The sequence below is a fragment of the Nyctibius grandis genome, chromosome 23 (genome assembly GCF_013368605.1).
Source record: "Nyctibius grandis isolate bNycGra1 chromosome 23, bNycGra1.pri, whole genome shotgun sequence".
NCBI classification, from domain to species: Eukaryota; Metazoa; Chordata; class Aves; order Nyctibiiformes; family Nyctibiidae; genus Nyctibius; species Nyctibius grandis.
In genome coordinates, this window is record NC_090680.1 from 6,808,018 (window position 1) to 6,835,096 (window position 27,079).

General features: G+C 41.1%; 1 protein-coding gene across 4 annotated transcripts in view; it reads right to left on the reverse strand.

The window, feature by feature from the left end:
- Positions 1 to 1,176: 1,176 nt before the first annotated feature.
- SENP7 (SUMO specific peptidase 7) overlaps positions 1,177 to 27,079 on the reverse strand; it is a 52,350-nt gene continuing 26,447 nt past the window's right edge. For all 4 annotated transcript variants that reach the window (XM_068417348.1, XM_068417350.1, XM_068417349.1 and 1 more), the window contains 17 exons: positions 26,795 to 26,964; positions 25,478 to 25,838; positions 24,746 to 24,903; positions 23,614 to 23,760; positions 22,746 to 22,779; positions 21,732 to 21,905; positions 18,468 to 18,730; positions 17,664 to 17,797; positions 15,653 to 15,769; positions 14,239 to 14,358; positions 9,297 to 9,389; positions 8,249 to 8,460; positions 7,771 to 7,823; positions 7,400 to 7,437; positions 7,099 to 7,167; positions 4,938 to 5,088; positions 1,177 to 1,344 (listed from right to left, as the gene is read on the reverse strand). In XM_068417348.1, the coding sequence (XP_068273449.1) occupies positions 1,207 to 1,344; positions 4,938 to 5,088; positions 7,099 to 7,167; positions 7,400 to 7,437; positions 7,771 to 7,823; positions 8,249 to 8,460; positions 9,297 to 9,389; positions 14,239 to 14,358; positions 15,653 to 15,769; positions 17,664 to 17,797; positions 18,468 to 18,730; positions 21,732 to 21,905; positions 22,746 to 22,779; positions 23,614 to 23,760; positions 24,746 to 24,903; positions 25,478 to 25,838; positions 26,795 to 26,964 (2,432 nt within the window). In that variant the 3' untranslated portion in view covers positions 1,177 to 1,206. The remainder of the gene's footprint in view (positions 1,345 to 4,937; positions 5,089 to 7,098; positions 7,168 to 7,399; positions 7,438 to 7,770; positions 7,824 to 8,248; positions 8,461 to 9,296; positions 9,390 to 14,238; positions 14,359 to 15,652; positions 15,770 to 17,663; positions 17,798 to 18,467; positions 18,731 to 21,731; positions 21,906 to 22,745; positions 22,780 to 23,613; positions 23,761 to 24,745; positions 24,904 to 25,477; positions 25,839 to 26,794; positions 26,965 to 27,079) is intronic.

Here is a 27,079-nt window from a genome sequence, read left to right on the forward strand (position 1 = left end):
TTATTGAAGTTTTATGTGATCACTGTTTGAGGAAAAACTACATAAATATGTATTTAGCCAACAATAAACTTGTGCTAGTTTATCAAATCAAGTCTGAGGTGCAAATACTCAAATATTTGGGCATCTTTACTCAATTCTGAGCAAAGTATAAATCCTGTTTGTCTTATATGTAAATTACATATCTTAAAGACATACTACATACAACATAATGACCTTTTTGAATGAAAATGGCCTTATTTTTCAGTAAAACACCTCAAACTTTTGAAGTTGTTGAGCCACAACCTGCTTGTCTTTCTAATGCGGGTGATGCCATAAGATTTGCACGTATAACTCCCAAAAATAAGGCGAACAGGATTAAAAATCTACTGCCTACATGTATTGTATTGGCATGTACTTTGAGAGCAAGATTTCTTCTAAAATCGGGTAAGAAAAAAGATTAATAAAAAATACTTGAAAAAAATCCACTCTCGACTTTAAAAGATTTCAACAGTCACTCTCAAGTAAATGTCTTCCACTCATGGAAATAAATTTTTATGATGAAAATGCTAGGGAGGGAAAAAAATAAAATAAATCAAAACTCAACAGCCTCAAATCTTGGCAGAATTCTCTGACACATGCACTTCTGTATATAATCAGAAACAAAACAAAAAATACATCTCGAAAGAGAGTCAATATTAGATCCTTAAATTAAAACAATACATAGTATTCATTCTATCTGTTTGAGCTGCAAAATCAAGAGACATAGTATAGGGTCAAAATCGTGTCTTCAGGCCTGAGTCCTACATGATCACCCATATTTATATAGAATTGTAAAGGACAGGCTCCAAAAGATTACAATATTTTTACATCCTTGTGGCACATACCTGTATGCAGCTTTCATAATCCAAGTAAAGAATCAATTAGGAATCCATATGTATTAGCTTTAACTTACATATTTACACTTTTATCTACAACCTTCTCCTTTCCCCCCTACAACTGCATTCTATGACTATACAACCCAAATGAAAAAAAAATCTTTATAAATAAATACACACTGAAGAAACAAAATATTTCTTGTGTTTTTTTGGGGGGGGGGTTTGGGTGGTTTTGTTTTGTTTTTTCCCCCTTCTCTTCCTTGCAAGGCAGAAAGAGCCCAAGTGCTGCTGAACAGAGTTCCAGTTACTTTACACAGCAATGTTCTTTGCCAGGTCTGGTTTATTAGATTCATTATCTGCTGCTGCCACTATGCTGTTGAAAGTGCAGTTGCAAGATCAGGTCTCGAATTTCTTCTCTTTTGCTTCTGATCAGCTGACGAGGGAACCAGTTCTCCAGATGCAGTGGCTGTTCAAAGTTAACTATGGGATTCTGGTAACAGAAAAAGGAATATTTACAGCATGAATTTCCTAAAGCAACCTTCAAAAAGAATTTCAAACCCTTCCATTACTGCTGAGACCAAGGAGCCACAAGTTTCCATGAGACAGTGACAGGCTTCAAAGTCAAATTCCAGTTCCTCCATGGTAATCACATATATACATACCCTTACCATGGTAAACACCACACAGGTTATCATCACTTCTCTTAAAGATACATCAGTATAAGCACATATTCAAGGCAGATTCCACGTACTATGATACAATTAGACATACTCTTGCTATCGAACAAGGGACAGATGCACTTCAGTCAGAAAACACACATGTACAATCACATTATAAGGAAGGACCAAGCACACAGCAGTTCACAGAATCAACCAGGTTGGAAGAGACCTCTGGGATCATTGAGTCCAACCGTTGCCCTGACACCACCATGTCAACTAGACCATGGCACTAAGTGCCATGTCCAGGCTTTTCTTAAACACCTCCAGAGATGGTGACTCCACCACCTCCCTGGGCAGCCCCTTCCAATGGCTAATGACCCTTGCTGAGAAGAAATGCTTCCTAATGTCCAACCTGAACCTCCCCTGGCGCAGCTTGAGGCTGTGTCCTCGTGTCCTATCGCTAGCTGCCCGGGAGAAGAGGCCGACTCCCACTCTGCTACAACCTCCCTTCAGGTAGTTGTAGACTGCACTAAGGTCACCTCTGAGCCTCCTCTTCTTCAGGCTAAACACCCCCAGCTCCCTCAGCCGTTCCTCGTAGGTCAGACCCTCCAGACCCTTCACCAGCTTGGTCGCCCTCCTCTGGACTCGCTCCAACACCTCAACATCTTTCTTGAAGTGCGGGGCCCAGAATGCCCAGTTAAGCATTATGAGGTTTTGTTGCTGTTGTAGAAGACAACAAAAGCAAGAACAGTGCTAGCAGTTTTAGCAGGACATGGGAGGGGAAAAATTTGGAACAAAAAAAAGAATGCAAATTGAAACAGCTGAGAGATGCTGGCAGCTTTGGCAGCAAGACCACAACACCACATCTGATTTGCTGAAGTAATTTTTTTTCCACTTTCCCTCTTCATTCTTTTGCCTTATTCTTGTATTTGCCTTATGCTTATATTTGATCTTCTCCCTCCTTTGAATAAAGTAGTATATGATAAACTGAAAAATCATAGCAAAAAAACATATCATGATTTGTGGTCTAAGAGACCTGGAACGTTTAGAACAAATTACAACCACTTTGTCCTGGCCTTGCTTCTGTAAGCAGAACATGACCCCACTGTTAGAGAAGGGGCAGTTCAAAAGCACTGGTAAAGAATTTCATTTGCCACCTACAGAAGAGCTCAACTCATCTATCACAGAATCACAGAATGGATGAGGATTGAAGGAACTTCCAAAGGTCATCTGGTCCAACCTACCTGCTCACATCCTCCTCCCTGCCTTTTTTTGAAGATAGGAGCAATATTTGCTTTCTTCCAGTCCTTTCCTGATTGCCATGACCATTCAAAGATTATCGAGAGTGGTCTCACAATGATATCAGCCAGCTCTCTCATCACTCATGGGAGCATTCCACGAGGGCCCGTGGACTTATGAATGTCCACTTTAAGTATTCCCTAGCCTGATCCTCTTCCACCAGAGGTATGTCTTCCTTGCTCCACTCTTTTCCCCAGTCTCTAGGGCCTGGGACTCCTCAAAGCCAGTCTTGTTAGTAAAGAGTGAGATAAAGAAGGCATTCCGAAGCTCAGCCTTTTCCATGTCCTGTGTCACCTTGCCCCATTCAGCAGCCAGTCCACATCTTCCCTTTGCTGCTTACATAATTACAGGAGCCCTTCTTGTTGCCTTTGACATCCCTCACCAGATTAAACTCCAGCTGCGTTTGGCTTTCCAAATTACATCTCTGCATGCTTGGACAGTGTCTCTATATTCCTCCCAGGTTACCTGTCCCTGCTTCTGTCTTCGTGTACTTCCTTTTTATGTTTGAGTTTTGCCAGGAGCTGCTTCTCCATCCATGCAGACCTCCTGGCATCTTTGCTTGACTTCCTCCTTGCTTGGATGAACTGTTCTTTAGCTTGGAGGTGGTGTTCCTTGAATATTAACCAGTCTTCTTGGACCCCTCTTCCCCCTACAGCCTTATCCCATGGAACTCTTCCAAGCAGATCCCTGAAGAGGTCAAAGTCTAGGCTTGTGATCTTGCTTTTTGCCCTGCTCCTTCCTCTCATGATCCTGAACACCATCTTATGGTCACTGCAGCCAAAGTTGCCTTTGACCTTTACATGCCCAACCAGACCTTCCTCGCTTGTGAGTATGCAGTCCAGCAGAGCACGTCTCCTCATTGGCTCCTCTATCACTTAGGTCAGGAAGCTGTCATCGATGCCATCCAGGAACTTCATGGATTGTTTATATCCTTCTGTGTTGTCCTTCCAGCAGATGTCAGGGTGGTTAAAGTCCCCCACACAGGGACCAGGGCCTGTGAATGTGAGGCTGCTTCTAGCTGTCTGTAGAAGGCCTTATCCACTTATTCTTCCTGATCAGGTGGCCTACAGCAGATGCCCACTACTATGTCACCCATATGAGTCTGCTCTTTAACCACTACCCATAAGCTCTCAGTTGGCTCCTCATCCAACCCTAGGCAGAGCTCCATACATTCCAGTTGCTATCTCACATAAAGGGCAACTCTACCTTCTTGTGTTCCCAGCCTGTCCTTCCTAAAGAGCCTGTATCCATCCATCACAGCACTCCAGTCGTGTGAGCTATCCCACCACGTCCCCATGATCTCAACAAGATCATAGCCCTGCAACTGCACACAGATCTCTAATTCCTCACATTTATTCCCCATGCTGTGTGTATTAGTGTACAGGTGCTTTGGAATGGCAACCTGTTCTACTACAGCAGAAAAATCTATCCACTGGCCAAGGCCCCACACAAGGCTTTCCATGAACAGGACTATCAGAGAGAATGTGGACCACATGTACAAGCATCAAACAAGCAGAGCTATTCAAAGGACAGAGCAAGAAGGCAGTGCACTCATCAGGGGGAAGAAGAGTTGGGGACCTCCTAAAAGACAGTTCCTGAAGCCCAGCATCTGCAGATGTTTAAAGGTATGTGCTGAACAGCAAAGAGAGGCTCCCCTGAGCTCTGTGGATTCCCTTTTAAGGATTCCCCCATCCCCTTCTCTGCAGAAGCTCCTGCCTGCAGAGCCACTCAAAGGCCAATGCACAAGCTGAGCAAAGTTTTAGAGGCTACAAGAAGAGATGCACAGAAAAGACGCCTTTGTAACATCTGTAGGTCAGAAATGTGTAAACTAAATAGACTCCAAATACGCCCAAATGGGGCTATTGAATGTGTCACTGTAAAAGCAACATTAAACTACAAGGTCAGCAATGTTTGCCAGCAAACACAGATGAGAAACTGTCTGTGCTCCAGATACAAAGGCCCCTGCCACTACTTGAAGAATGGGTTTCACCTCCTCCTTCTCAAATGGCTTTGACACTTTTGAGGCTGAGCATCACAGGCTTTTGTGTCTGGCTGTTTCCCTCAGAAACAGGTTTTTTGGCTTTAAGGTGATTTTGGGAAAGGGGAAGGTAGTTTCCATTTGTACCTGGAAGAAGCTTTCCACATATTGCAGCAAATAGACCCCACAATCACTGCTGTTATCTTGTTTAGGCACTCTGGGACATAGGTCAATCATTGTTGATTTATTGAATTCTCGATGTGTTTTTCGTTTAGCTTCCCATTCCATTTCAAGGTACCTACAAAAGAAAGCAAACAGATAAAATACTTGAGAAATAACTCCCAAGCTCAATGCATTTTGGAATACTACTCAATACTCTTCTGGAGCTGGCCAAAAAGCTGAAATAGCTTTAACCAATTTCTTTCACAGAATCTGTCAAAGAAATTCATACAAGGAACAACACAATTTCCACTATCCAATGTTCTATCAGACTCAGAGGCATCTCTACCACATAATACGCAATATACAAACCAGAAAGATGCACCACGTTATTTAAAACCCATTACTTGTGCTGAGGTTCTCAAGCTATTAGGATAACAGGACATTTTTAAACCTTAACTAAAGGAAGAACTCAAGTAATCTTTCCTGGCTATCACATAGATCTTTCCTGGGTTCATCCTAAGAGGTCAGCAGTTTTTTCTAACCTAAGCAAACCATTAAAAAAACCTTAGAATTCACCTTACAACCAACTTGTTACAATTGCACCAACGTAACACTTGCAACCTACTAGTGTACAAGGTATATAAAGACTAGTTAAAAACCTTAAGGGATCACTTCTTTAATGATTATGACTTATTTGTTCTCAGGCTTCTCTGTTGTTCTTGTGCTTCAGTAGCAACTCACTGACCCCACACTCTGGGCTGGCCACTGATTTTGAACAAGGGATTGAAAGCCCAAGGGTCTGATTTCCAAAGGCATCCATTATCTATACTTTTCTGCTCACTTTAGTCAGAGTTGCAAAGGTTCAGGGCTTGGGAAAAATCAAACATAAGGTCTGACTTTAGGGAATAAATAATCTATACTTTAAGTCAGACCTTGTGTTTGATTTCTAAAAGCCCCAATTCCTTGCAATTCTGAGACTAAAAATACATATAAAACACTCAAAACACCTTTGGGGAAAAACGGCAACTGTGAAAAGAAGGCAAACATGAAACAATTCAAACATGAAGACAGTTGGGTGAAGCACATTCCCTAGAAACTGCAAGAACTTACGACTGTAGACTTCAAAATTAATTTGTTTGAGCCTGACTACTGCCCAAAACACAACAAAAACCAACTCAAGGAAAAAAGAAGTCATGGAATCCCTGCAACAGTTTCCTTAAACTTCTGTTTTCAGGGTGTAACTGCAAATTGAAAGAATAAAATTGCCATTTCATTCTTCCTCCCAAGACACACATGGTGGGGAGGCCTCTCTATCTAGGGAAAAGACGGTTTCACAAAAATTTGTGGTTCTCATCTAACCCTCACAGAGGATTTTGAAGAATTTACTTTTACGAGAAGGATGTACTGTTTGGTCTACAGATTTTTGTTCCTTTCAGTGAAGTGAATACAACAGAGAACAAGAAGAACAATTCTGTTCAGCTTCAAATATTGAGTATTAGCAACTTTTTAAAAAGTTGTTGATAGATGTTACAGTCATTAGGAGTGTGTAAAAGCACTGAAAGTTTGAAGATATTCTTCCAATACTTACATACTTATATAAATGACTGAATATATTTTTACTCTCACTTTTCAAAACAAATAATACCATTCTAATATAACTATGCTGACACATCAAGCTTTTAGACAGCTTCAGTCTAGTTTCTACTTTTTTTGCACACAGACAGGAGTGGATTAACACTGTAATTCAGTTAGCTCCATAAAAAAAAAGATGATCAGCCCTTTGAAAAATTAATCATTTAAATTTCAAGTATTCATTTCAAAGAATCTGGTTTTCTACCCTTAAAAAAAACCCTTCCATTACTGAACTGGAGGAGATAACCCCAAAACCCCCTCTAGTTTTAATTTTTTTTTTTCTATTTCAAAAAGCCTGTCCACTTTACAATTTTTGCATTATATCTGGGCTGCAGAACAAAGACAGGCTTGTCACACAAGCCTCTGTATTGCTATCATAATTTTCTTTGTCATGGCTCTTTATGGTTTTTCCTGTAGCATTAGAAATGTACATCTTTATAGAGGAAAGTATTTTTAACACAGAAATATGACCAGAAGCATTTTTTTCTAATAAATAGAAACTGTAGTTACTTACTCTCTCAAAACCTGAGCTGTTTTCTGCACGGAACCAGCTTTCAAAGAATCCAAGATGAGTATACAAGGCCTGTACACCACAAAAACAAACAAAAAAATCATTGTGGTCTTTCATTACCAGCTCTACTGAAGCAAATATTTTGTTTGAATAGAGCTTAACAAGAGCATCAATACCAGAACAAACATGGCAAAAAATGGACATGCTCCTACAGCTGTGGCTGTATGACAAATAACTGACTGACTGCAGAATTTCCTAATGTATAATTTAGAGATACAATATTAGTGTGAAAACAGAAACGTACCTTTTACAAATCTGCCTTTTGGAATTACTTAAGGACATCTGGAAGAAAAGAAAATAAAAAAATAATCTTAAAAAAATGACAATTATAAACTCAAACATCTTCATAGATGAAAGGTGAAGCCAGAGAGGCTCCCATTTCAGAAAGGGAGAAACTAATAAATAATTTTTAAAAACACATGAAAGCATAGCATAGGTAACAGAGGTAGGCAAATAAGGACTTTAGGCTAATTCAAAGTGCCTTGCACATGCTGCAGGCCATGTAAACATCAACAGCTGCTGCAAAAAAATGATGCAAAATCACTTGGTCAAGTCTCAGAGCATTCAGAAAGAGCGTAATACATGTTTTCTCTGTCAGTACAAAAAGGCACTTACTTGAGAAATACCTGAACCCAGGACTGAAGCAGAAGCAGCAATTTCATTGCCACCTAATACAAAAGAACGAATTAAAAAGTCTTCAGAAAATAATTCCTAACTGAAATATTTTAATTTTCAAATTCATGATTATTAGCATTCAAAACACGATAGTGAAGCATAAACTAATTTTGCTTCCCTTCTGAATGTTCAAACAGCAGAGTTACTGAGGGCCTGCCTCCCTGATAAATTCTTATCCAAGAACTTTCCACTCATGATGGGATCTGAGCCATTGATTTTACATGACTCTTCCAGTATTTTCCAGAGTTGTGGACAGTAAGAACGCAGTGCAGCCCTTGCTATGCATCATAATACAAAAACATATTACATCAATCTTGACGTGAAAGATACTGTTTCAGACATCATCTCTCTCTTTCAAGGATTAATACACTATTAGAACTGTATATGGCTTGACATAATTTTCTTCTAGATTACCCACCTTTTGAGAATAAACTTCTGTTAGCATCCATTTCTTCTTCATCCTTGCAGTTACCAGAAAAGGTCAACACTGAACAAGCTCTAGTGTTCTTACTCTCTGACCCAAGTGGAGAATATTGAGGCTGGTGATATAATGAATTCTGATGGGGACACTCCTCATACACGGCTTCTTCTAACCAAGGAAAACAGATAACTGCAATGTACCAATGAGACCTGCCCAGCAGCGGGGAGAGGCGGGGGGGAAAAAAGGTCAAAACTGTATAACATTTGGTTCTGAAAAGGATATGAAAAGTTTTTATAACATCGAGAGCACATGGACAACTGTTCTGTGACACAGAACCATTGTTGCCATGTTCCTTCATGACATCTCACACTAATCCCCTCACTCATTTTTTACTTCGCATTGTGGCATAACAGCAAAAATAAATATCAATACCTTTAAAAAAGCCCAAGAAAGCCACCACAGCAATTTATTAGTGTCTCACCACCCCTCCCACACTGTAAAAAAAAAAAAAAAGTAATAAAATAATCTGTGATGGTGATCCCACTTTTGAATATAGCTGAGGGTATGGCATGCCTCTAGCCTCATCTCCTTCTGCAGCTGTTTTGCATATGAACTCTCAATGACTATTCAGTTTTACTGGAGTTTCCATGTGCAGGTCAGTTACTTAACTAAGCGAAGGCACAGACCATGGAAGTACTATTCCTGATCCATCAACACTATGAGTTGCTGTGATTTCTTTATAGAAATGTTACTTAAGTGCACAGGAATCATCATAATGACACACACATTATTTTGAAAAATACATAAAAGCAATTTCCAGTAAAACAAAACCCAAAAATGCCAAGTTTACTGAAGACAAATAAATAAAAAGTTTAACTTTTGAAGAGTCTTCAAAATACCCATTCCACGCCTGTTACTTCTTCAAAATCTAATGTGTTTCTTTCCAATGATCCAAGCTTACAGCTATATATCTTTTTATCCCCACAACATTCAACCATTTAAATCTTTAAATATCAGAAGAGGTGTCTAAAACACACAGACTTACTCCTCATTCACAGGCACAAAGATATAATCTTTACTGAAGATGTTTATATGACGAGTCCATGTTCTTACTCTTCTGTGTCTCCTCTGGGCCGCTCTGCAGAAACCAAATGACAATTGTTGTTCAAATTTGTTCTTCTTAGTTAAAGCAAAGTATAGGGATTAGTATTCCTACATCTTCCCAGTCCCTCAATAGGTTTTTCATTTCCTCTTGAAATTTCCCCAACAGGGAAAAAATAAATCAGCACACCATTAAGCCCAAGTGACTAACAAGCCATTTCCAAACCATCTTAAAATCTTCCGGAAAAAAAGGATCCACAGATTTTGAAAAGATTTCTTGCAGTTATCTATCCAGTAATTCTTATTGACTACACTAAATGCAAAAATCTTGTCTAAACACCAGTCAGTATAAAAACAGCTCTATAGCAATTTACAAACAACCATGAATTAAACTTCGCAATACCACTTTTGAAGGCCTGTCTAAACAAGCTTAGCTTTTGAAGGAAAAAGCTAAATGCCTTGCATAGGGTCATGAAACACACCTGTAGCAAGGCCAGAAATAGAATCATAGAATCATTGAATCGTTTAGGTTGGAAAAGACCTTTAAGATCATCAAGTCCAACCGTTAACCTAACACTACCAAGTCCACCACTAAACCATGTCCTAAGCACCACATCTACATGTCTCTTAAATACCTCCAGGGATGGTGACTCCACCACCTCCCTGGGCAGCCCCTTCCAATGCTTGATAACCCTTGCTGTGAAGAAATTTTTCCTAATAGCCAACCTAAACCTCCCCTGGTGCAACCTGAGGTCATTTCCTCTCGTCCTATCACTTGTTACTTGAGAGAAGAGAATAACACCCTCCTCACTATGACCTCCTTTCAGGTAGCTGTAGAGAGCAATAAGGTCTCCCTGAGCCTCCTTTTCTCCAGGCTAAACACCCCCAGCTCCCTCAGCCGCTCCTCATAAGACTTGTTCTCCAGACCCTTCACCAGCTTCGTTGCCCTTTGGACTCGCTCCAGCACCTCAATGTCTTTCTTGTAGTGAGGGGCCCAAAACTGGATGCAGTACTCAAGGTGCAGCCTCACCAGTGCTGAGTACAGGGGAACAATTACTTCCCTAGTCCTGCTGGCCACACTATTTCTGATCAAGCCAGGATGCTGTTGGCCTTCTTGGCCACCTGGGCACACTGCTGGCTCATGTTCAGCCAGCCATCAATTAACACCCCCAGGTCCTTTTCCACCAGGCAGCTTTCCAGCCACTCTTCCCCGAGCCTGTAGCATTGCATGGGGAATGAACCAGATTCCCTCCAGTCCTGAGCTTTAAGTGCTGGAGCACATTTCATTTCCAGTCCTACAGACATACAGCATGAGGACAAGTACCCTGGTTTCACTGGGATTTTGTTTCAGTTTGTGGCCAGCCATGGTGATCAAGGCCCTTAGCAGTTAAATGCAGGGCAGCTGACCCAGGCTGGCCCACGGGTGTGTTCTGTATCATTGACAGCAAGTTCACTAGAAAAGAGAGGGCCTGCTGGGGAGAAAGGGGGCTGGTTTTGCTCTCCCTCTTCTGGCCTCCCTTTTTCTCATTGCCAACAACTGGTATTCCTAGAACAACCTGCTGCAACTCTGTAGCTAAGTATACTTTTGTGTGTGTTGTGTTAGCATTTATACTGGTTTCTTTATTTTATTAACTCTGTTTAATTTTAACCCACGAGTCTCCCTCTTTTTCCCAATTTCCTTCCTCAGTTGGGGAAGGGACATTGGGTGAGAGAAAAACCAATTATTATTTAGCCCCAGGTGTGGGCTAAATGAAGACAACAAGATACTAGGAGAAAAAGAAAACTTTGAGAAAAAAACTAAATTTAGATTTTCAGCTTTCTTAGTTTGCATAAGTTGAAATAGAAACCAACAGTTCATAGAACTTTGCTCCAATGTGATCTGAAAGCAAAATTACAGAATCAATTAGGTTGGAAGAGACCTCTGGGATCATCGAGTCCAACCATTGCCCTGACACCACCATGTCAACTAGACCATGGCACTAAGTGCCATGTCCAGTCTTTTTTTAAACACATCCAGAGATGGTGACTCCACCACCTCCCTGGGCAGCCCATTCCAGTGTCTAATAACCCTTGCTGAAAAGAAATTCTTCCTAATGTCCAACGTGAACCTCCCCTGGCAAAGCTTGAGGCTGTGTCCTCTTGTCCTGTCTCTAGTTGCCTGGAGAAGAGGCCAACTTCCACTCTGCTACAACCTCCCTTCAGGTAGTTGTAGACTGCAATAAGGTCACCTCTGAGCCTCCTCTTCTCCAGGCTAAACACCCCCAGCTCCCTCAGCCGTTCCTCGTAGGTCAGACCCTCCAGACCCTTCACCAGCTTGGTCGCCCTCCTCTGGACTCGCTCCAACACCTCAACATCTTTCTTGATGTTCACTCTACTCAGGAGACATGCCTATTACCATTCTGATTCCATCCTGATCTGTGATCAAGAAAAACTTCAGTGTAGGAGGAACAGGAGAAAAGGAATGAGGAATGGAAAACCAAGCTGCTGTGGGACTCTGCACGGGCCAGCATTAAGTGAAGACTTGCTGCAAACTTCCTCTGCTACATAACTCTAGAAGCTCTGGGAACTTAAAAGGAAGGGATGTTTGTAACTTGGGAAAGAACCTATAGAAGGAGCTTTCTCAATCTATGCCTAAGCAGTGTGAAGAAAAAGAAGCAAAGGGTCTTTCAGTTAAGTAGCTACATCAGTTGAGAGTAATTCCATTTACAAAAGTCCGGAGCCCAATATTCCACTATCCATTTATCCAAAAAACCCTACAGAAACAAACCAACAAACCCAAACGACCTGTAATCACCAGGTAAGTAACTGTCTCTGTTTAGCCCACATGCAGGGCTAAACAATAGCCAGCTGTTCCATCACCCAGTGACCCCTCCCCAGCTGAGAAAGGGAATTGGAAAAGGAAAGGAGACTCATGGGTTGAAATGGAAACAGATTTTATAAATAAAAACCAATACCAATACCAATGCTAATATAAAATACACAGAGTTATACTCAGCCCACATAGTGGTCATAGTGCAGCTTTTCTGAACAGAAAGTTGATTCTATGATTCTATCCCAGTAAAACCAGGACAGTATTTAAGCCCAAACACAAACCCAGAATTTCCAAAGCTATTTCCTGATCTGGAGCAGCTACAGTCCTTGAAATACGGTTAATTAAGAGTGCCATTCTAGTTCCTCAAGGAGGTTATGGACAGTCCAGCCTTGTATAAAGAATCAGATGAAGGCACAACAGCATTCTTAACGTGGATAATTTTGTCTCCACCTCAGAACATGCAGGGTCAGAAGACAGTAAAATGATGGAAGACATTCTCTCAAGCACAGGTCCTTGAATTTTTGGGACATCTTTGAAAATGCTACAGAAGTTGCATTTTTTTTCCCCTTTAACATAGCTTTCATCCAGCAGTGGCTGTAACACAAACAAGATGGCACACCTCTTTGTGCAGGTGGCCTCATTTGCCAGTAGAATGAAAACCTGGGGACTTCATGGATAACAGGAGAAAAATCACTTCAGAGAAACAGAAAAAAACCCTTCAAAAAGCTGAATGATGAAAACAGAATGAAAGTTGCTGGCAGATCATCATTGTAAGTGAAGTGACAGGGCAATCTCCACTCTCAAACACCAGGGATGGTCCTACCCTTTACACAGTCTTAGCAGGAAACACAAAGTGATGCAGGGTTCCTGAGCTCTTAATGACACCTTTCTGTGAAGCTCTCCAGTTCCAGTGTGCTTAAATGTTAAGAAACAAATGTGTAAACTTGGTGTGTAAGAAAATTTTCTTACTAAAAATTTGGATGATAATTTATTACCAATATGTAAAATGAAATATGTGGTAAAATCTAAAAATATTTTTAGAGTGGCTAGAAAGCGGCCCAGCGGAGAGAGACCTGGGGGTGCTGATCGACAGCCAGCTAAACATGAGCCAGCAGTGTGCCCAGGTGGCCAAGAAGGCCAATGGCATCCTGGCCTCTAGTAGGAATAGTGTAGCCAGCCGGTCTGGGGAAGGGATCGTCCCTCTGTACTGGGCACTGGTGAGGCCGCACCTTGAATCCTGTGTCCAGTTGTGGGCCCCGCACTTTAAGAAAGGTGTTGAGGTGTTGGAGCGAGTCCAGAGGAGGGCGACGAAGCTGGTGAAGGGTCTGGAGGGTCTGACCTACGAGGAACGGCTGAGGGAGCTGGGAGTGTTTAGCCGGGAGAAGAGGAGGCTCAGAGGTGACCTTATTGCAGTCTACAACTACCTGAAGGGAGGTTGTAGTGAAGTGGGAGTCGGCCTCTTCTCCCAGGCAACTAGAGATAGGACAAGAGGACACAGCCTCAAGCTTCGCCAGGGGAGGGTCAGGTTGGACATTAGGAAGAATTTCTTTTCAGCAAGGGTCATTAGCCATTGGAAGGGGCTGCCCAGGGAGGTGGTGGAGTCACCTTCTCTGGAGGGGTTTAAGAAAAGACTGGACATGGCACTTTGTGCCATGGTCTAGTTGACAGGGTGGTGTCAGGGCAATGGTTGGACTCGATGATCCCAGAGGTCTCTTCCAACCTGGTTGATTCTGTGATTCTGTGATGTGCAATTTCTTAAGATAATGCACACCATGCAAAACTCTGAGTTTATAATAAAAAGATCAAAATACATAAATAACTGTCTGAAGTCAAGATTCAGATAAAGCTGGAGAAAGGTGCTAACATTTTCATTCATATTCAGTATGAATCACATGTAGATTTTAATGAAAAGCACCAGTATGATTAAATTGTGAGTTACAACATTTAACCACTAATCCTCTGGAGAACACTGATTACTATTTTATGTGCTAATTAGGAGATGATCTTCAGAACTTCCAAGCGGCATCAACAGACAGCTTATTTCTGGTCATAATGGCATCTAAAACGAACTTACGAAACTTTGAGATCCCCCTCAGAGGTTTTTTCTGTCCTGGTCAGGCACTTATAGAAGAAACTGCTAAAAACGTGTGTACGGTCAGCAAGATGTTTTGGTGCCTTCTCCAACAACAGGTATCTACCAAAGGAAAAAAAGAAGGAAATTCTTAAATTCCTTTTCTAGAAAGTACTGTTACCGATAAAACAGAAGGACAATTATTTTAATGACTTATCATACTCAGGTTACACTTACTGTCAGTTGCCTTCACAGCCACTCATCATGCCAAACTTTTCCCTCTACTCTAATGTACATGGGTGGACATCATCAGAGTATATAACAGCCAGGTATCTACTAAGAATGCAGTTATTTTTTATCTCAGATTTGTGCTCCAGTATCAAGGCTTCTGAATTTATTTTTAGAGTTAGGTTTCTAGCCCTTGCAAATAAGACAGGCTTGAAAACCTAACCAAGTATAAGCCTATGGAGTGTTACACTCTTGTGTATACAAAAAGCATAGAACTGTTTGGTACTATAAATTCTCCATTTTACTCCTACAGGTTATCCATGTGAAAGTTAAGAGAAATATTCTACAGGTACTCATTCCGTATGATTTTACTGTTGATCGTTTTACTATAAACATCAGCTTGAGTGTTTATTCTGCCATCCCAGAAGGCCAAAGTTCTCATAATTGCAGTCATCCTACACAAGGTGCCTCCAGCTTCACCCAATGACTTGGGCAACAGAGTCATACATGGCACAGCTTGCAACACAATGAAAACTGAGAATGTGGGAAGTCTAACAAATTTGAAAGGCAGAGGGGTTTCTGCAATGATTGGAATTCTTGCAGACAACCTTCAAAAGAGCCAGAATTCTGTTTAGGTTTAAGTCAGCACAGGGAAAATAAACCTCAGCTTTAGGGAATGGTGGCCCATAATGCTGGTTCTGGAAAACTTGCTTTCACAAGCAACTTTAGTAGGATGGCACGAAGCAGGTAAGCCAAGCACAAATTCCTCAAGAAATATGAGCTGTGTTCCTTTCTGCAGGAGCTGTGCATCAGAAGAATTCCTGAACTCGTGCACAGAATAGTAAAGGATGCTCCACTTCATGCAAACTTAGTAAATAAACTACCTAGCACAGACCCTCTACATTGTTCAACTGCATGCTTCAAACTACTTAGTACTTTCTGTTCTGTGAGGTTGCCAAGAGGCTTTTTTCCCCCCCAGCTATTCTGTCTGGATTATATCACAGCCCTTTAGAAGGCCAAGAATGAAATTGAAACAAATGAAACAGAGAATGCACAAAAGCTTTAAAAAAAGTCCAACCTACAAATTCATCATATGTTGTATCATATTTAGTGACCAACATTTACAGTAACATTCAAGCCCAGATCAGGTCCCAGAAAGAAGGGTACAATTAAGGCTGTGATTACTTACTTAAGGTAGAAATCAATGATGACATCGTTGAGAAACTCTCCATATTCTAAGCACTCTAGGTCTTCTCTTGTGACTCCCAGTCCTCCTTTTGCAGGTGGAGGTGGATAAACAATTAAACTAGAAAACACAAATCACATTATAACAGTGACAAACTGTTTTACATGTTTTACATGACATTCTTCTTAGCATGGCTGTTCCACATGTAGAAGATTTTCTAGAAAACCTGTTAAAAGTGGTAGTTCTCAAAACTGTTGACTAACTCAAAAGTCCTTTATCATTTCTTCCTCCAACAGTTAAGTGTTACAAAGGAAATATGCACTCCACCACACACTGAAATTGAGAAAACTTTTGCAAAGGAGATTTTATCTTTTACTTTCATCTTGTTTTTCTATTTTTGAGAAAAGTAATTGACAAATGGCTATATAAAATGGGAAGAAACACTAGGGGACATATTCTCAAATAGTATGAAAGAACAGTGATTTCCTGCTCATCAAGACTCCAATAAGGACTTCCACATTTCCAAGCAGGAAACTTGGGTTTATGCACCATGCAGCACATGTACCGGCGGAAAGAGACCTGGGGGTGCTGATCGACAGCTGGCTAAACATGAGCCAGCAGTGTGCCCAGGTGGCCAAGAAGGCCAATGGCATCCTGGCCTCTCTTAGGAATAGTGTAGCCAGCCGGTCTGGGGAAGGGATCGTCCCTCTGTACTCGGCACTGGTGAGGCCGCACCTTGAATCCTGTGTCCAGTTGTGGGCCCCGCACTTCAAGACAGATGTTGAGGTGTTGGAGCGAGTGCAGAGGAGGGTGACCAAGCTGGTGAAGGGTCTGGAGGGTCTGACCTATGAGGAATGGCTGAGGGAGCTGGGGGTGTTTAGCCTGGAGAAGAGGAGGCTCAGAGGTGACCTTAGTGCAGTCTACAACTACCTGAAGGGAGGCTGTAGCGCAGTGGGAGTCGGCCTCTTCTCCCGGGTAACTAGTGATAGGACAAGAGGACACAGCCTCAAGCTTCACCAGGGGAGGTTCAGGTTGGACATTAGGAAGAATTTCTTTTCAGCAAGGGTCATTAGACATTGGAAGGGGCTGCCCAGGGAGGTGGTGGAGTCACCATCTCTGGAGGTGTTTAAGAAAAGACTGGACATGGCACTTAGTGCCCTGGTCTAGTTGACAGGGTAGTGTCAGAGCAACGGTTGGACTTGGTGATCCCAGAGGTCTCTTCCAACCTGGTTGATTCTGTGGTTTGAAACTGCCCAAGTTACTTCTAATAGTACTATTTAAATTGTATTTAAAAAGCTCTAGATTAACAACCATACTACTTAACTGGAACCATGAACTGAGTACTTTTGCTGCCGCAGAAACAAGACCAACTGCTGTACCATCAGTAAAAACAGCGACAGCAAAGGGCAAAAGTTCTTAAGAGCAATTTACTTCACTACTGTTTGCCGTACTAGAAGTATGAGGACTAAGAGGCTACTGCAGACAGAACTGCGGCGTGTCAGCGCTCTCACAGTATATTGCTGCATTACACATTTGTGTGTTCTCATTTTCTGTCCTTTGTATGCCAAGCTCCTGTGCGAACTAGTAAATTGTATGTCAAACTAGTTATACATAGATTGTGAGAGAACTGCGAAAGAAAGCGTCGTTTAGATTAAAAAAATGGCTCGGCTTAAGTTAGCAATAGTTTTGCTGTGATATGGACTTGGATGGACAATCACAGAAGCCATGAGGTCCCTACCCTTCCATTGATGCATTCATGAGATGAGCCTGCAGTTCAATTCAAGTATTCTCCAATTTCTGTCAGATTTTCTGTCATCCTGTAACACGTCCATTTTGGCTGCTAACTATCAGGATGGAAACAGGAATAACTACATTCATCCCTGGCGATATTTTAGATTTCTAGAGCATCTTTCACATAACACTTTCAAGTCAATTGGAGAATGCTTTTATTCCAGCAATTTGCTTATTCAATTTGTTTTATTTTCACCTTCTACTTTGTATGAAATATACTTACTTCTTAACTGCTCCAGCTTCTCTTACTTCTTTCCATTCTTCATTCAGTGCAGAGGACAGAGAGATAGAATAGCAACCACTCTTCTGCTTATTTGCAAGGGCATAACTGGGCCTGGCCACTTTTGGTTTTGATTCCTACCAGAAAAAATCCAAACAATAATAATAGTAAAAAGCATTACACAGCTTGATACGTAAAACAGAACACACAAAAACCAAGCCTGAAGCCCACAGGAGTACCCTGCATCACTGAAGAGGGATCTTGCTGGAGAGCAGAGGTGTAAACATCAGTATTTAGGCAAATGTGCCACTGCTCAGGCAATAAAAAAGTTATGTCACTTTAAAAATGATGACAGGTTGTGACTTGGGTTGAGACATTTACTCCTCAGAGGGAGGTGTATTAACACATTAACTTGCCCAGCCCCATCTCCCCAGCAGCCTTAGGAATCATTTAGCATTTCAAGTTGTGGAGCCCCCACAAGAATGTCTAGAGGTGTCTGGAATGAGCAAGGTACACAGGTCCTCCTCTGCTACAGCCCTTCACTTCCAGCTCAACTGAAAAATGGCTCCATCACTTGATTAACTCCCAACTTGCTGCCCTGGAGACACCACAGGGGCAGGAAATCCCTGTGGTTCTAGGCATATGCAACCACGAGTCAACCTAAAAGCTTCAGTATTTGCCACTTACTGATTTTTTGAGCTATGGATTAAGGAAGAATTTATTTCCTGCAACAGGCTGATCTAAAATTTACTAGACTATGTGAATGCCAACAGGTGGTGATGAATCAAGCAACAGCTACTCACTAACCTGAACTGCAGGCTCACGAGCATCTGAGGTATTCTCTTTTGGCATATATTGCTTTAGTAGATCCTTACTGTAACTCATAAAAGAGCTCTCTTCAGGAGAAAGGTCCTTAAACAAGGGTAACGCTTGCTTCAAAGACAGAAACTCAGAGAGATCTGGTGCTCTGTTCTTCTTGCTCACATCTGTAATCAATTCAATCAGTCTGTCTTCTTCCCGTTCTGTGAACGGTTGGGACAGTTCAAGGAATACAAATTCACCGGATTTGGCTGGAAAAAGGAGAGAATGGATAGTACTAACTCCTAGGTTATCTGATAAAAGCTTGTCTGCACACTCACAAAGGAGCACAGAGAGACAATGGCAGGAGGGGGAGCCCAAATAATACCCTGCCAGGTTCATCACAGGGGCCATCAGCCCCCCAAAGGCCCACCTCCACAAGCCCAGAGGAGCACACGGGCACAATGGCAGGCAGGAACCTTGCACAGGACTTATTATGGGATGTTTAGAGAAGAACCAAAGGCAGGGACAGGGAGGGGTTTAGGCGATTTTGGGAGGAACAAGTGTGCGAAAATAGAAGGCTAAGGGCATAAAAAGGGCCAGTCACATGTAAATACTTTGCTGGTCATTACACTTGTCTGGCCATGCCCTGTGCATTGATCCATGCAGTCTGTCCTTTCTTCTTATTAAATTCCTTCTTATTAAATTAAACTCTCTCCTGGGTAAGAGACTCTCTGTTTGGTGTGTGTATGGGGGTCTGAGCACAGTAACTGGAGCAAGAGCATGTGTGCACGTGAGCATGTGATTGCTAGTGAAGATCAAGCCAAAATAGGTGAATAGATGAAGTGCCCTGGGAGCCAGGGGGTTGAGCAGGTCCCCAAGAGACAGCTCTGGCAGTGAGACTGCCTGTGTATCGCTAAGGATGAGGATGCAGAGGATCAGCTATTGGGACCAGGGGAATCGTGGCCAGCTGTGTGCCTGCACGCACATGACTGTCTGTACCAAGCAACTGGCAGTGGTCTCGGTGGCTTGTATGTCCGGATGCCAGGAACTGGGGAGACTAGGATCCAGGGCAGCAACTGGGCAGACTGAGTGTCTGAGCCCAGACGACCCAGGGACCCACCTTGTACATATGTGTGTGTGTGTGTGTACATATATATATGTATACACAACATATACCCCATGCAGCCACAACAACCCCCTGCAGCGCTACAGGCTGGGGGAAGAGTGGTTAGAGAGCGGCCCGGCGGAAAGAGACCTGGGGGTGCTGATCGACAGCCGGCTAAACATGAGCCAGCAGTGTGCCCAGGTGGCCAAGAAGGCCAATGCCATCCTGGCCTCTAGTAGGAATAGTGTAGCCAGCCGGTCTAGGGAAGTGATCGTCCCTCTGTACTCGGCACTGGTGAGGCCGCACCTTGAATCCTGTGTCCAGTTTTGGGCCCCGCACTTCAAGAGAGATGTTGAGGTGTTGGAGCGAGTCCAGAGGAGGGCGACCAAGCTGGTGAAGGGTCTGGAGGGTCTGACCTACGAGGAACGGCTGAGGGAGCTGGGGGTGTTTAGCCTGGAGAAGAGGAGGCTCAGAGGTGACCTTAGTGCAGTCTACAACTACCTGAAGGGAGGTTGGAGTGAAGTGGGAGTCGGCCTCTTCTCCCGGGCAACTAGCGATAGGACAAGAGGACACAGCCTCAAGCTTGGCCAGGGGAGGTTCAGGTTGGACATTAGGAAGAATTTCTTCTCAGAAAGGGTCATTAGACACTGGAAGGGGCTGCCCAGGGAGGTGGTGGAGTCACCATCTCTGGTGGTGTTTAAGAAAAGACTGGACATGGCACTTAGTGCCCTGGTCTAGTTGACAGGGTGGTGTCAGGGCAACGGTTGGACTCGATGATCCCAGAGGTCTCTTCCAACCTGGTTGATTCTGTGATTCTGTGCTATATATATACATATATATACACACACACGTATTTTCTCACTAGTAGGCCTCCATCCTGCTCAGCCAGAGCGGGAGGAGGATGAGGCTGTGGTGCTGCCTGGTTTGTGTGAGTGCTGTGTGTCTGCTATCTGTGTGGCCAGCTATGTATACATGTGGTGTACGTGTGTGCCGTGTACCTATTGTGACTACATCTTCAGCCTTGCTACTGGTTGGACCTGGGGACATGGAGCTGCAGCAGCCTCACCCCTCTCAGGCCATCAGATTCAGCATGATATATTTTCCCCTCATATTAACACACTAAGAAGGCAGAGCACAATCATAGCAAACATTTCCACAATCTGTAAAATCACCACTGATTGTTTCAACAAGTCTCTACATACCTTTCAAAATATTTACGTTACTACATATACAAAAGGCATAAAACATTCAAGCATAGAAATTTAATAACAACTCCTGAAGGTTTCTCCTACCATAAGAATGCAATCAAGGCACATAAACCTAAGATTAAAAAGTGCCTCACAGCTCCATACTCAGATTCCACTCATTTCACTGGGAGCTATGCCTATAGAAGCTACCAGTAACTTTGATAAACTTACATCAAGTAAAGGTAACTCACTGCTAAAATTTCACTCAGTATCTCACCTCAAACTACTCATGCTCCTTATGCAAAGTTAACATTACTTATAATTTTTCTTCATACAGGTGGTGATTGTACAGGGTAAACATACTCGTTAAATTTCACACAGGCAATTCTGACATCATCATTTTGTTAGATGTCATTTTGCTAATGTGTAACCCTTGTGTGATTGTGCCACTCCGAATATTTGAGCAAAATTTGTATTCAGTTACAGAGCATCATGCTAGAAAAACAAACAGAGCCAGTGTGTAAGACCTTATGGACTAAGCAGATCATTCAGCCATTCGGGAAATTTTCTCCAGTAATAATGCAATGGCCCAACGCAGTCTTGTCACACATCAAATCAAGCCTTTCGTCTAGCACATACACTACTCAAGAGTAAGGACACTTAAAATATCCCATTTATTTTAAAGGGAGATACACCTCATACAGAGCCTAGTTTTAGAAGGCCTCCTCACACTGACTACAGTTGAACTGTGTTATAAGGTCTTTTTATTAAGCAGTAGTGGTTTTTACTCACATCACATTAGATTTTTCTTCCAAATACAAGTATAGCGAGGCATTTTAGAAAGCAAACTGACCAACTTATCTTTAAAAAGCTATAGGCTTTCCTCAGTATTCCAGAAGCACAACTGTAAAATAACTGCTTTATCGACATCCCATAAATTACACCTTTTCATTGCATTTAAGGAAAGAGATTACTCACACGGCTTGCTGGTAACTAACTTTCCTAATTGGGTTTCAATCTTTTCTACGTAATCCACAGACAACCAAAGGAAAATGATCGTTGTTGAAGAACAGCCACCATCACTTCTCCACAAGCCAAACCTTCTCAGGTGCAGAGTATCCACTGTCAGATTAACATTCTTATTAAGAGCCACTGTAGAAAAGAGAATTTAAAATAACCATATCTTTCACAGCCATGGGTAATTATAAAGTCGTATGTGTTACAGTAATTACATACTAAGACATAAGTATGATCAGAGTGTATTAAACCAGTACTTGTAGATTTTATTCCTGGCATTACATAAAATGTGTTGAGAATTAATACTTAAATCAGTTATATCAAACTATGTAAAACAGAGTTACCAAATTGTAACACCAAAAGCTAAACATCTCAATGGAGGATTCTTCACCAAAAAAAAAAAAACGTGTTTTTGTTCAGAATAACCACAGTTAATACCTACAAATATAGAAAAAAATACTGCAAATCATGATCTCCTACTTGCTTTTAGTCAGTCCAATTCACAACTGCGCACAAACCTTCTCCTAGGAAATACAGAAACTACACCCCATCTTCGGAAAATGGACTGAATGCAAATCTACAGTTATATTCCTCTTAGCTTCAGTCAACTCACACATTTTTCTTTAATAAACCTAAGGGACTAAAATCCTGATCTGAAAAGATTAATGTTTCAGCTCAAAAACACGCAGTCATATTTATTATAGTTTAACACTTCATATACGCAGCAATGCAGGAGGCAAGGCCATTAGAACAAGTTCACCTTAAAAAGGTAAGAAGCTGCTAAGTTATTAATGCTTACACTATAGTCACCGATACTTTTATTTATTGAAAAATGTAAATTTAAAAAAATATTTAATGTCTTTGCAAAAGCAAATAAGATTATAAATTATTCACAATATAAATATATACCGAGTATTTTAATCCAATACTTTAAAAATGTAGTTAAGAGAAAGCTAAAGAAAAAAATTCTCTTACCCTGAAATGGGATCATAATATACTTGGTTGTAAACTGAAATAAGATTAAAAAAATATAAGTTAGTTTGCTTTTTACAAATGGATTAGAACAAAGTAAGGATTTTTAATTATCTGCATATTTTTCTTTACTTATAGTGAAATAAACTGAAAATATAGAATCATTTAGGTTGGAAAAGACCCTTAAGATCATAGAGTACAACCCTTAACCTAATACTACTAAGTCCCATATGCCTAGTTTGAGACTTAAAATTGCCTGTTTCACCTAAAACAACACTCCTAAACACATATTGCAGGATCTAAATGACAGCAAAGTGACTTCCAGAGGTGCTCAGCTAGTACAAAGAATAAAGTTGTTTTTTCCAAGGAAAATTTTCACTTTCCACCTAAAAGCGTCGATTCTAAAAATATTTAAACTCATCCCTCAAATGATTTTGGTATATTAATTTAGGAAATTTCCATGAAATGTTCTCATTATTTCATGAGAACTCTGATCACCATGGATTACTTTATTCTAATATCTGTACTATTTTGGAGAAAAGTAATTGGTGTTTATTTCAAGTGACATGGCCATTATTTTCTAATAGAATTCACAAAAAGCTTCCTCAGTATGATTTCTGTCCCAGTACAGCATTTATACAGAACTTTTACCTCTGAAAACTGGGGCCACAGAAAATCCCAGTTAGCTTTTCTACTGACAGCAATCCAAATATACAAAGTAATGAACTACACACTCCATCGTTTAGCCAAAGCAATTTGATGCAACAATAATCAAAACTCAGTGTTTCCACACTAAGTACCACCAGCTTTGCTTAACCAAAATTTTAATTTTTAAATATTCTCAAAATATCACCATAATAGACCAACTTACCCTAGCAGGACCTGTTGATAACCATTTAAATTTCGCAATGTATACACTACCAAATTCAACATTCAAAGCTGAGTTCATCTGTTTTCTAGGTGTGCTTCCAGAAGGTAAGCTGATAGTACATGTATCTTCAATTGACTCTGTTAAAAACTGGAAAAAAAGTATATTTACTACAGGACTTTAAATGAGATACTTCCCTCCTGTAACCTTAGGAATTTTCTCTTTATGTTTGTAAGAATTTACGCTCAAAGCCAACTTCCATAGAAAAAGTCCATATTAAAAAGCTATAAATGTTATCACAATAATTACTGACAATGTCCTTAGGGCCTAACAGTATCTTGCTCCACCTCCAAAGTTCCCATTGCCAAGACATAACCTGTGCTCTTTACTCATCTAGAGCCAAGGAAAAACTCAACCAGCTGAGCAACAAAAACCACCCCTCTTTTGATATCAAAGGTACAGGATCCAGTTCAATGCTTATGATCAAAACGATGCACCTGTGAGAAGAGGCAGCAATGGGTCTTCTGACTTGTTTCAGGACTACAGAGGGAACCCAAATCCAGGTCAAAGCAAGCAGCACAAGGCTAATCAAGCCCAAAATGGGGCAACAACCATTTTGGCTGGTTTTAGACTCAAACTCCACTGCTAGCCACACAGGAAAGGGAACTTTACCCTATCTCTGTCTGCTGTCAACAAAGATCCTTGAACTTCTCCATGCACTGAATCACAACAGAGGACTGGACGAGAAGCTACTACTGACTTGAACTACTATCAATAGAAAACCTTGTGTGAAAAAACACTTTTCACGAACACGTCTTCATCATGTCCACCTCTATTTCAGTTACTATTTGATCCTTCCTGTTTTGTAATGTTAAAAATTTCCAAATGTTTATTTTCAAAATATGAAACACATTGTGTGTTGCAAAACCATTCAAGCTTCAGAGCCAGAGATCTTCTCTGAAGATGTCCAGAATTCTCTCTGTGAAATAAACTACTGCAGCTACTGCTTGTTGCTGGGACTAATCATATCTGCTCTTAGCATTTCACTTTTGTCCTAACATGCAAGAAAAAATAAACATTGGAGAAATAAATTAAAGGGTTGGCCTAACAATACATAGGCCAAAAACTGGACTACCTGCTCTGTGTGACTTTCCATCTCGTCTTCCAATTGCTTTGCTGAGGAACAGAAGTCAGACTGTTGGTCTGTTTCTTTATTGTCAGTGATATTATCCTGCAGCAGCTCTGTGCATTTTGGTTCAGAAGGTCCATCTTCATCATCACTGGAAAGGACAACTAAGGAGGAAAAAAGTATACATATACTACAAGGTGCAGACTTCAGAAGATTTCATTCATTGTAGATTTCAGATGAGCAAAGAATTCTCTCTTGCAGTACGTAATATCAAAGTACATTGTCTAAACCAGTCAAGGTCTGCACGCATGAAAGTGTATGCAACAAGTACTGCTTTATCAAAACTTTTTACCCAAGATCCTCAAAATTATTTGACTATTAAAAGAAACAGGCCACAACATAGCTGCTTCAAAGAAGAGAGAATATTTTTTCTCAATTTAAGCGTCATTAAAAAGTACAAGCTTGATTTTCCATAGCCACAAAATCAGCTGCAAAATAAGGATTGGAATCTGAAAATCCTGTGGTCTATCCTGTTTCTCAAGTACAAAACCCTCTATGCTCCAGTAAAGGACACTGGCACTAGGCACTGTTCTTTACCGTGCACACTGCATTACAAACAACATGATCTCTGCCTTCAATCTTTTGCTCTGTATGTTTCAACTAGTCAGTCATGCATGAGTCCTCCTAGTACCTAAGTACACCAACAATAATCATCAGCAGCACAGACACAGTACATACTTGGGTCAACTGAAACAAGGTGCCGATTACGCCTGCAGATTCTGTTCCGCAGCTTGCTCAGGTACTGCGATGTGCCCATCTTTAATTTCCTGATGGTACTAACTCGTGGTGAAATCATGTCCTCACTGGTGGCAGAAAGCTGTTTCTCCAAGAAATTTCTGGCAGGAGACTCTGAGCCAGGTTCCTTGGCGCAGCCGTGAGCAGCCTTTAAGTGGTTGTGGGTGGAAGTGTCTTTGTGGTCTCTCTCTAATGGCTGTGGAGTACAATCTGGCACCAGAATTGTATTAGATCTGCGACTTTGTCCATCCTCACAGGGTGTTCTGCGGCCAGGAGACTGAGTTGAACTCAATCTTTGTTCTTTCTAGAAAGCAGGAATCAGACACAGGATATATGTTTATTTCTTGACATTTCTATGATGGTTCAGATCAGTGATCACTGAGACTTAGCTATGTGGTAGACAAAATAATTACAGCTTAATGCAGCTGCATTTAGAGTTCAAGTCATGGTAATTTCTTCCCTCCTCATATTCCAAAGGTTATTACAAAAAGATATGAGGGACAACCTTTTTAAAGTCTACTATGACCCCCATTCAAACTGAATAAGAAACTATTTCTGATTTTTTAGCAGCTCTCTCACTATCTGACACTGAAAGATCAAGCACTGGTGATGTTCATTACTTTGCAAATGTGTGCCTTGGTCAACTGGGTGAACAGGGCTCAGCAACCACCTACTTTGGTGGAGTTTTAATCAGAAGGTTACAGAGATGCTTTTATTGTATTCAAATGCTTGAATATAAATCACAGTTTGTAATTGACTGATTGATTCCCTCAGTCTTTTTTCTTTTTTTTTTTTTTTTTCAAATCTTAATGACAGATAAGAATAAAAATTTAGGGAAGGGTACGATAGACCGAGGAGGAGGGAGAAAGATGACATCTGCAAGATGTCAATAACCCCAGGTATACTTTGTAATCTTTGTATTGAAGTCCCTAATTAGTTCTATACCACCTGTCAAAGAAGCTTCACTTAATTAGCTAGATGCCTTATTTCCAAAACTGTTTTACTCCATGCTCCTGTCTGAAGGGAACACTGTCATTCATCTCTCAACCTTTCTGCTGACACAAGCATATTCTGATGTTGTGGACAGAAGTACATACACTCTTCTTGATGCACCACGGAACTACTCTCCCCCTCAACAGGTATAACAGTATCCCTACATACCCTGCTTATTAGTATAATTCTTTTATTTTGGATGTTGCTACTGAAGTGTGTGTGCATGTGTGTACACAAACACATACCTTAAAATTAAATGCAACTTACAGACAGTAGAAGTGATTTTTCTGGAATATGTGCATTACAATCATCAGAAATATGGCCACTAGATCTTCTTTTCCTTTTCTCAGAATCAAAAGAGCCTGATTCCTTCTGACTAAGAGTGGTGATGTTCATGTTTCTGCTCCTCTTTTCTAGTTCATCACAGTTCTTGTTTTCTGTGTCAGAAAAATAAAAAAGTGATTTAAGGGGTTATCCTTAAAAACCTTTGTATTTCTTCATATCTGTTATGTCATAATAAAACGCATGGAAGCAGATACCTTCCACAATAGT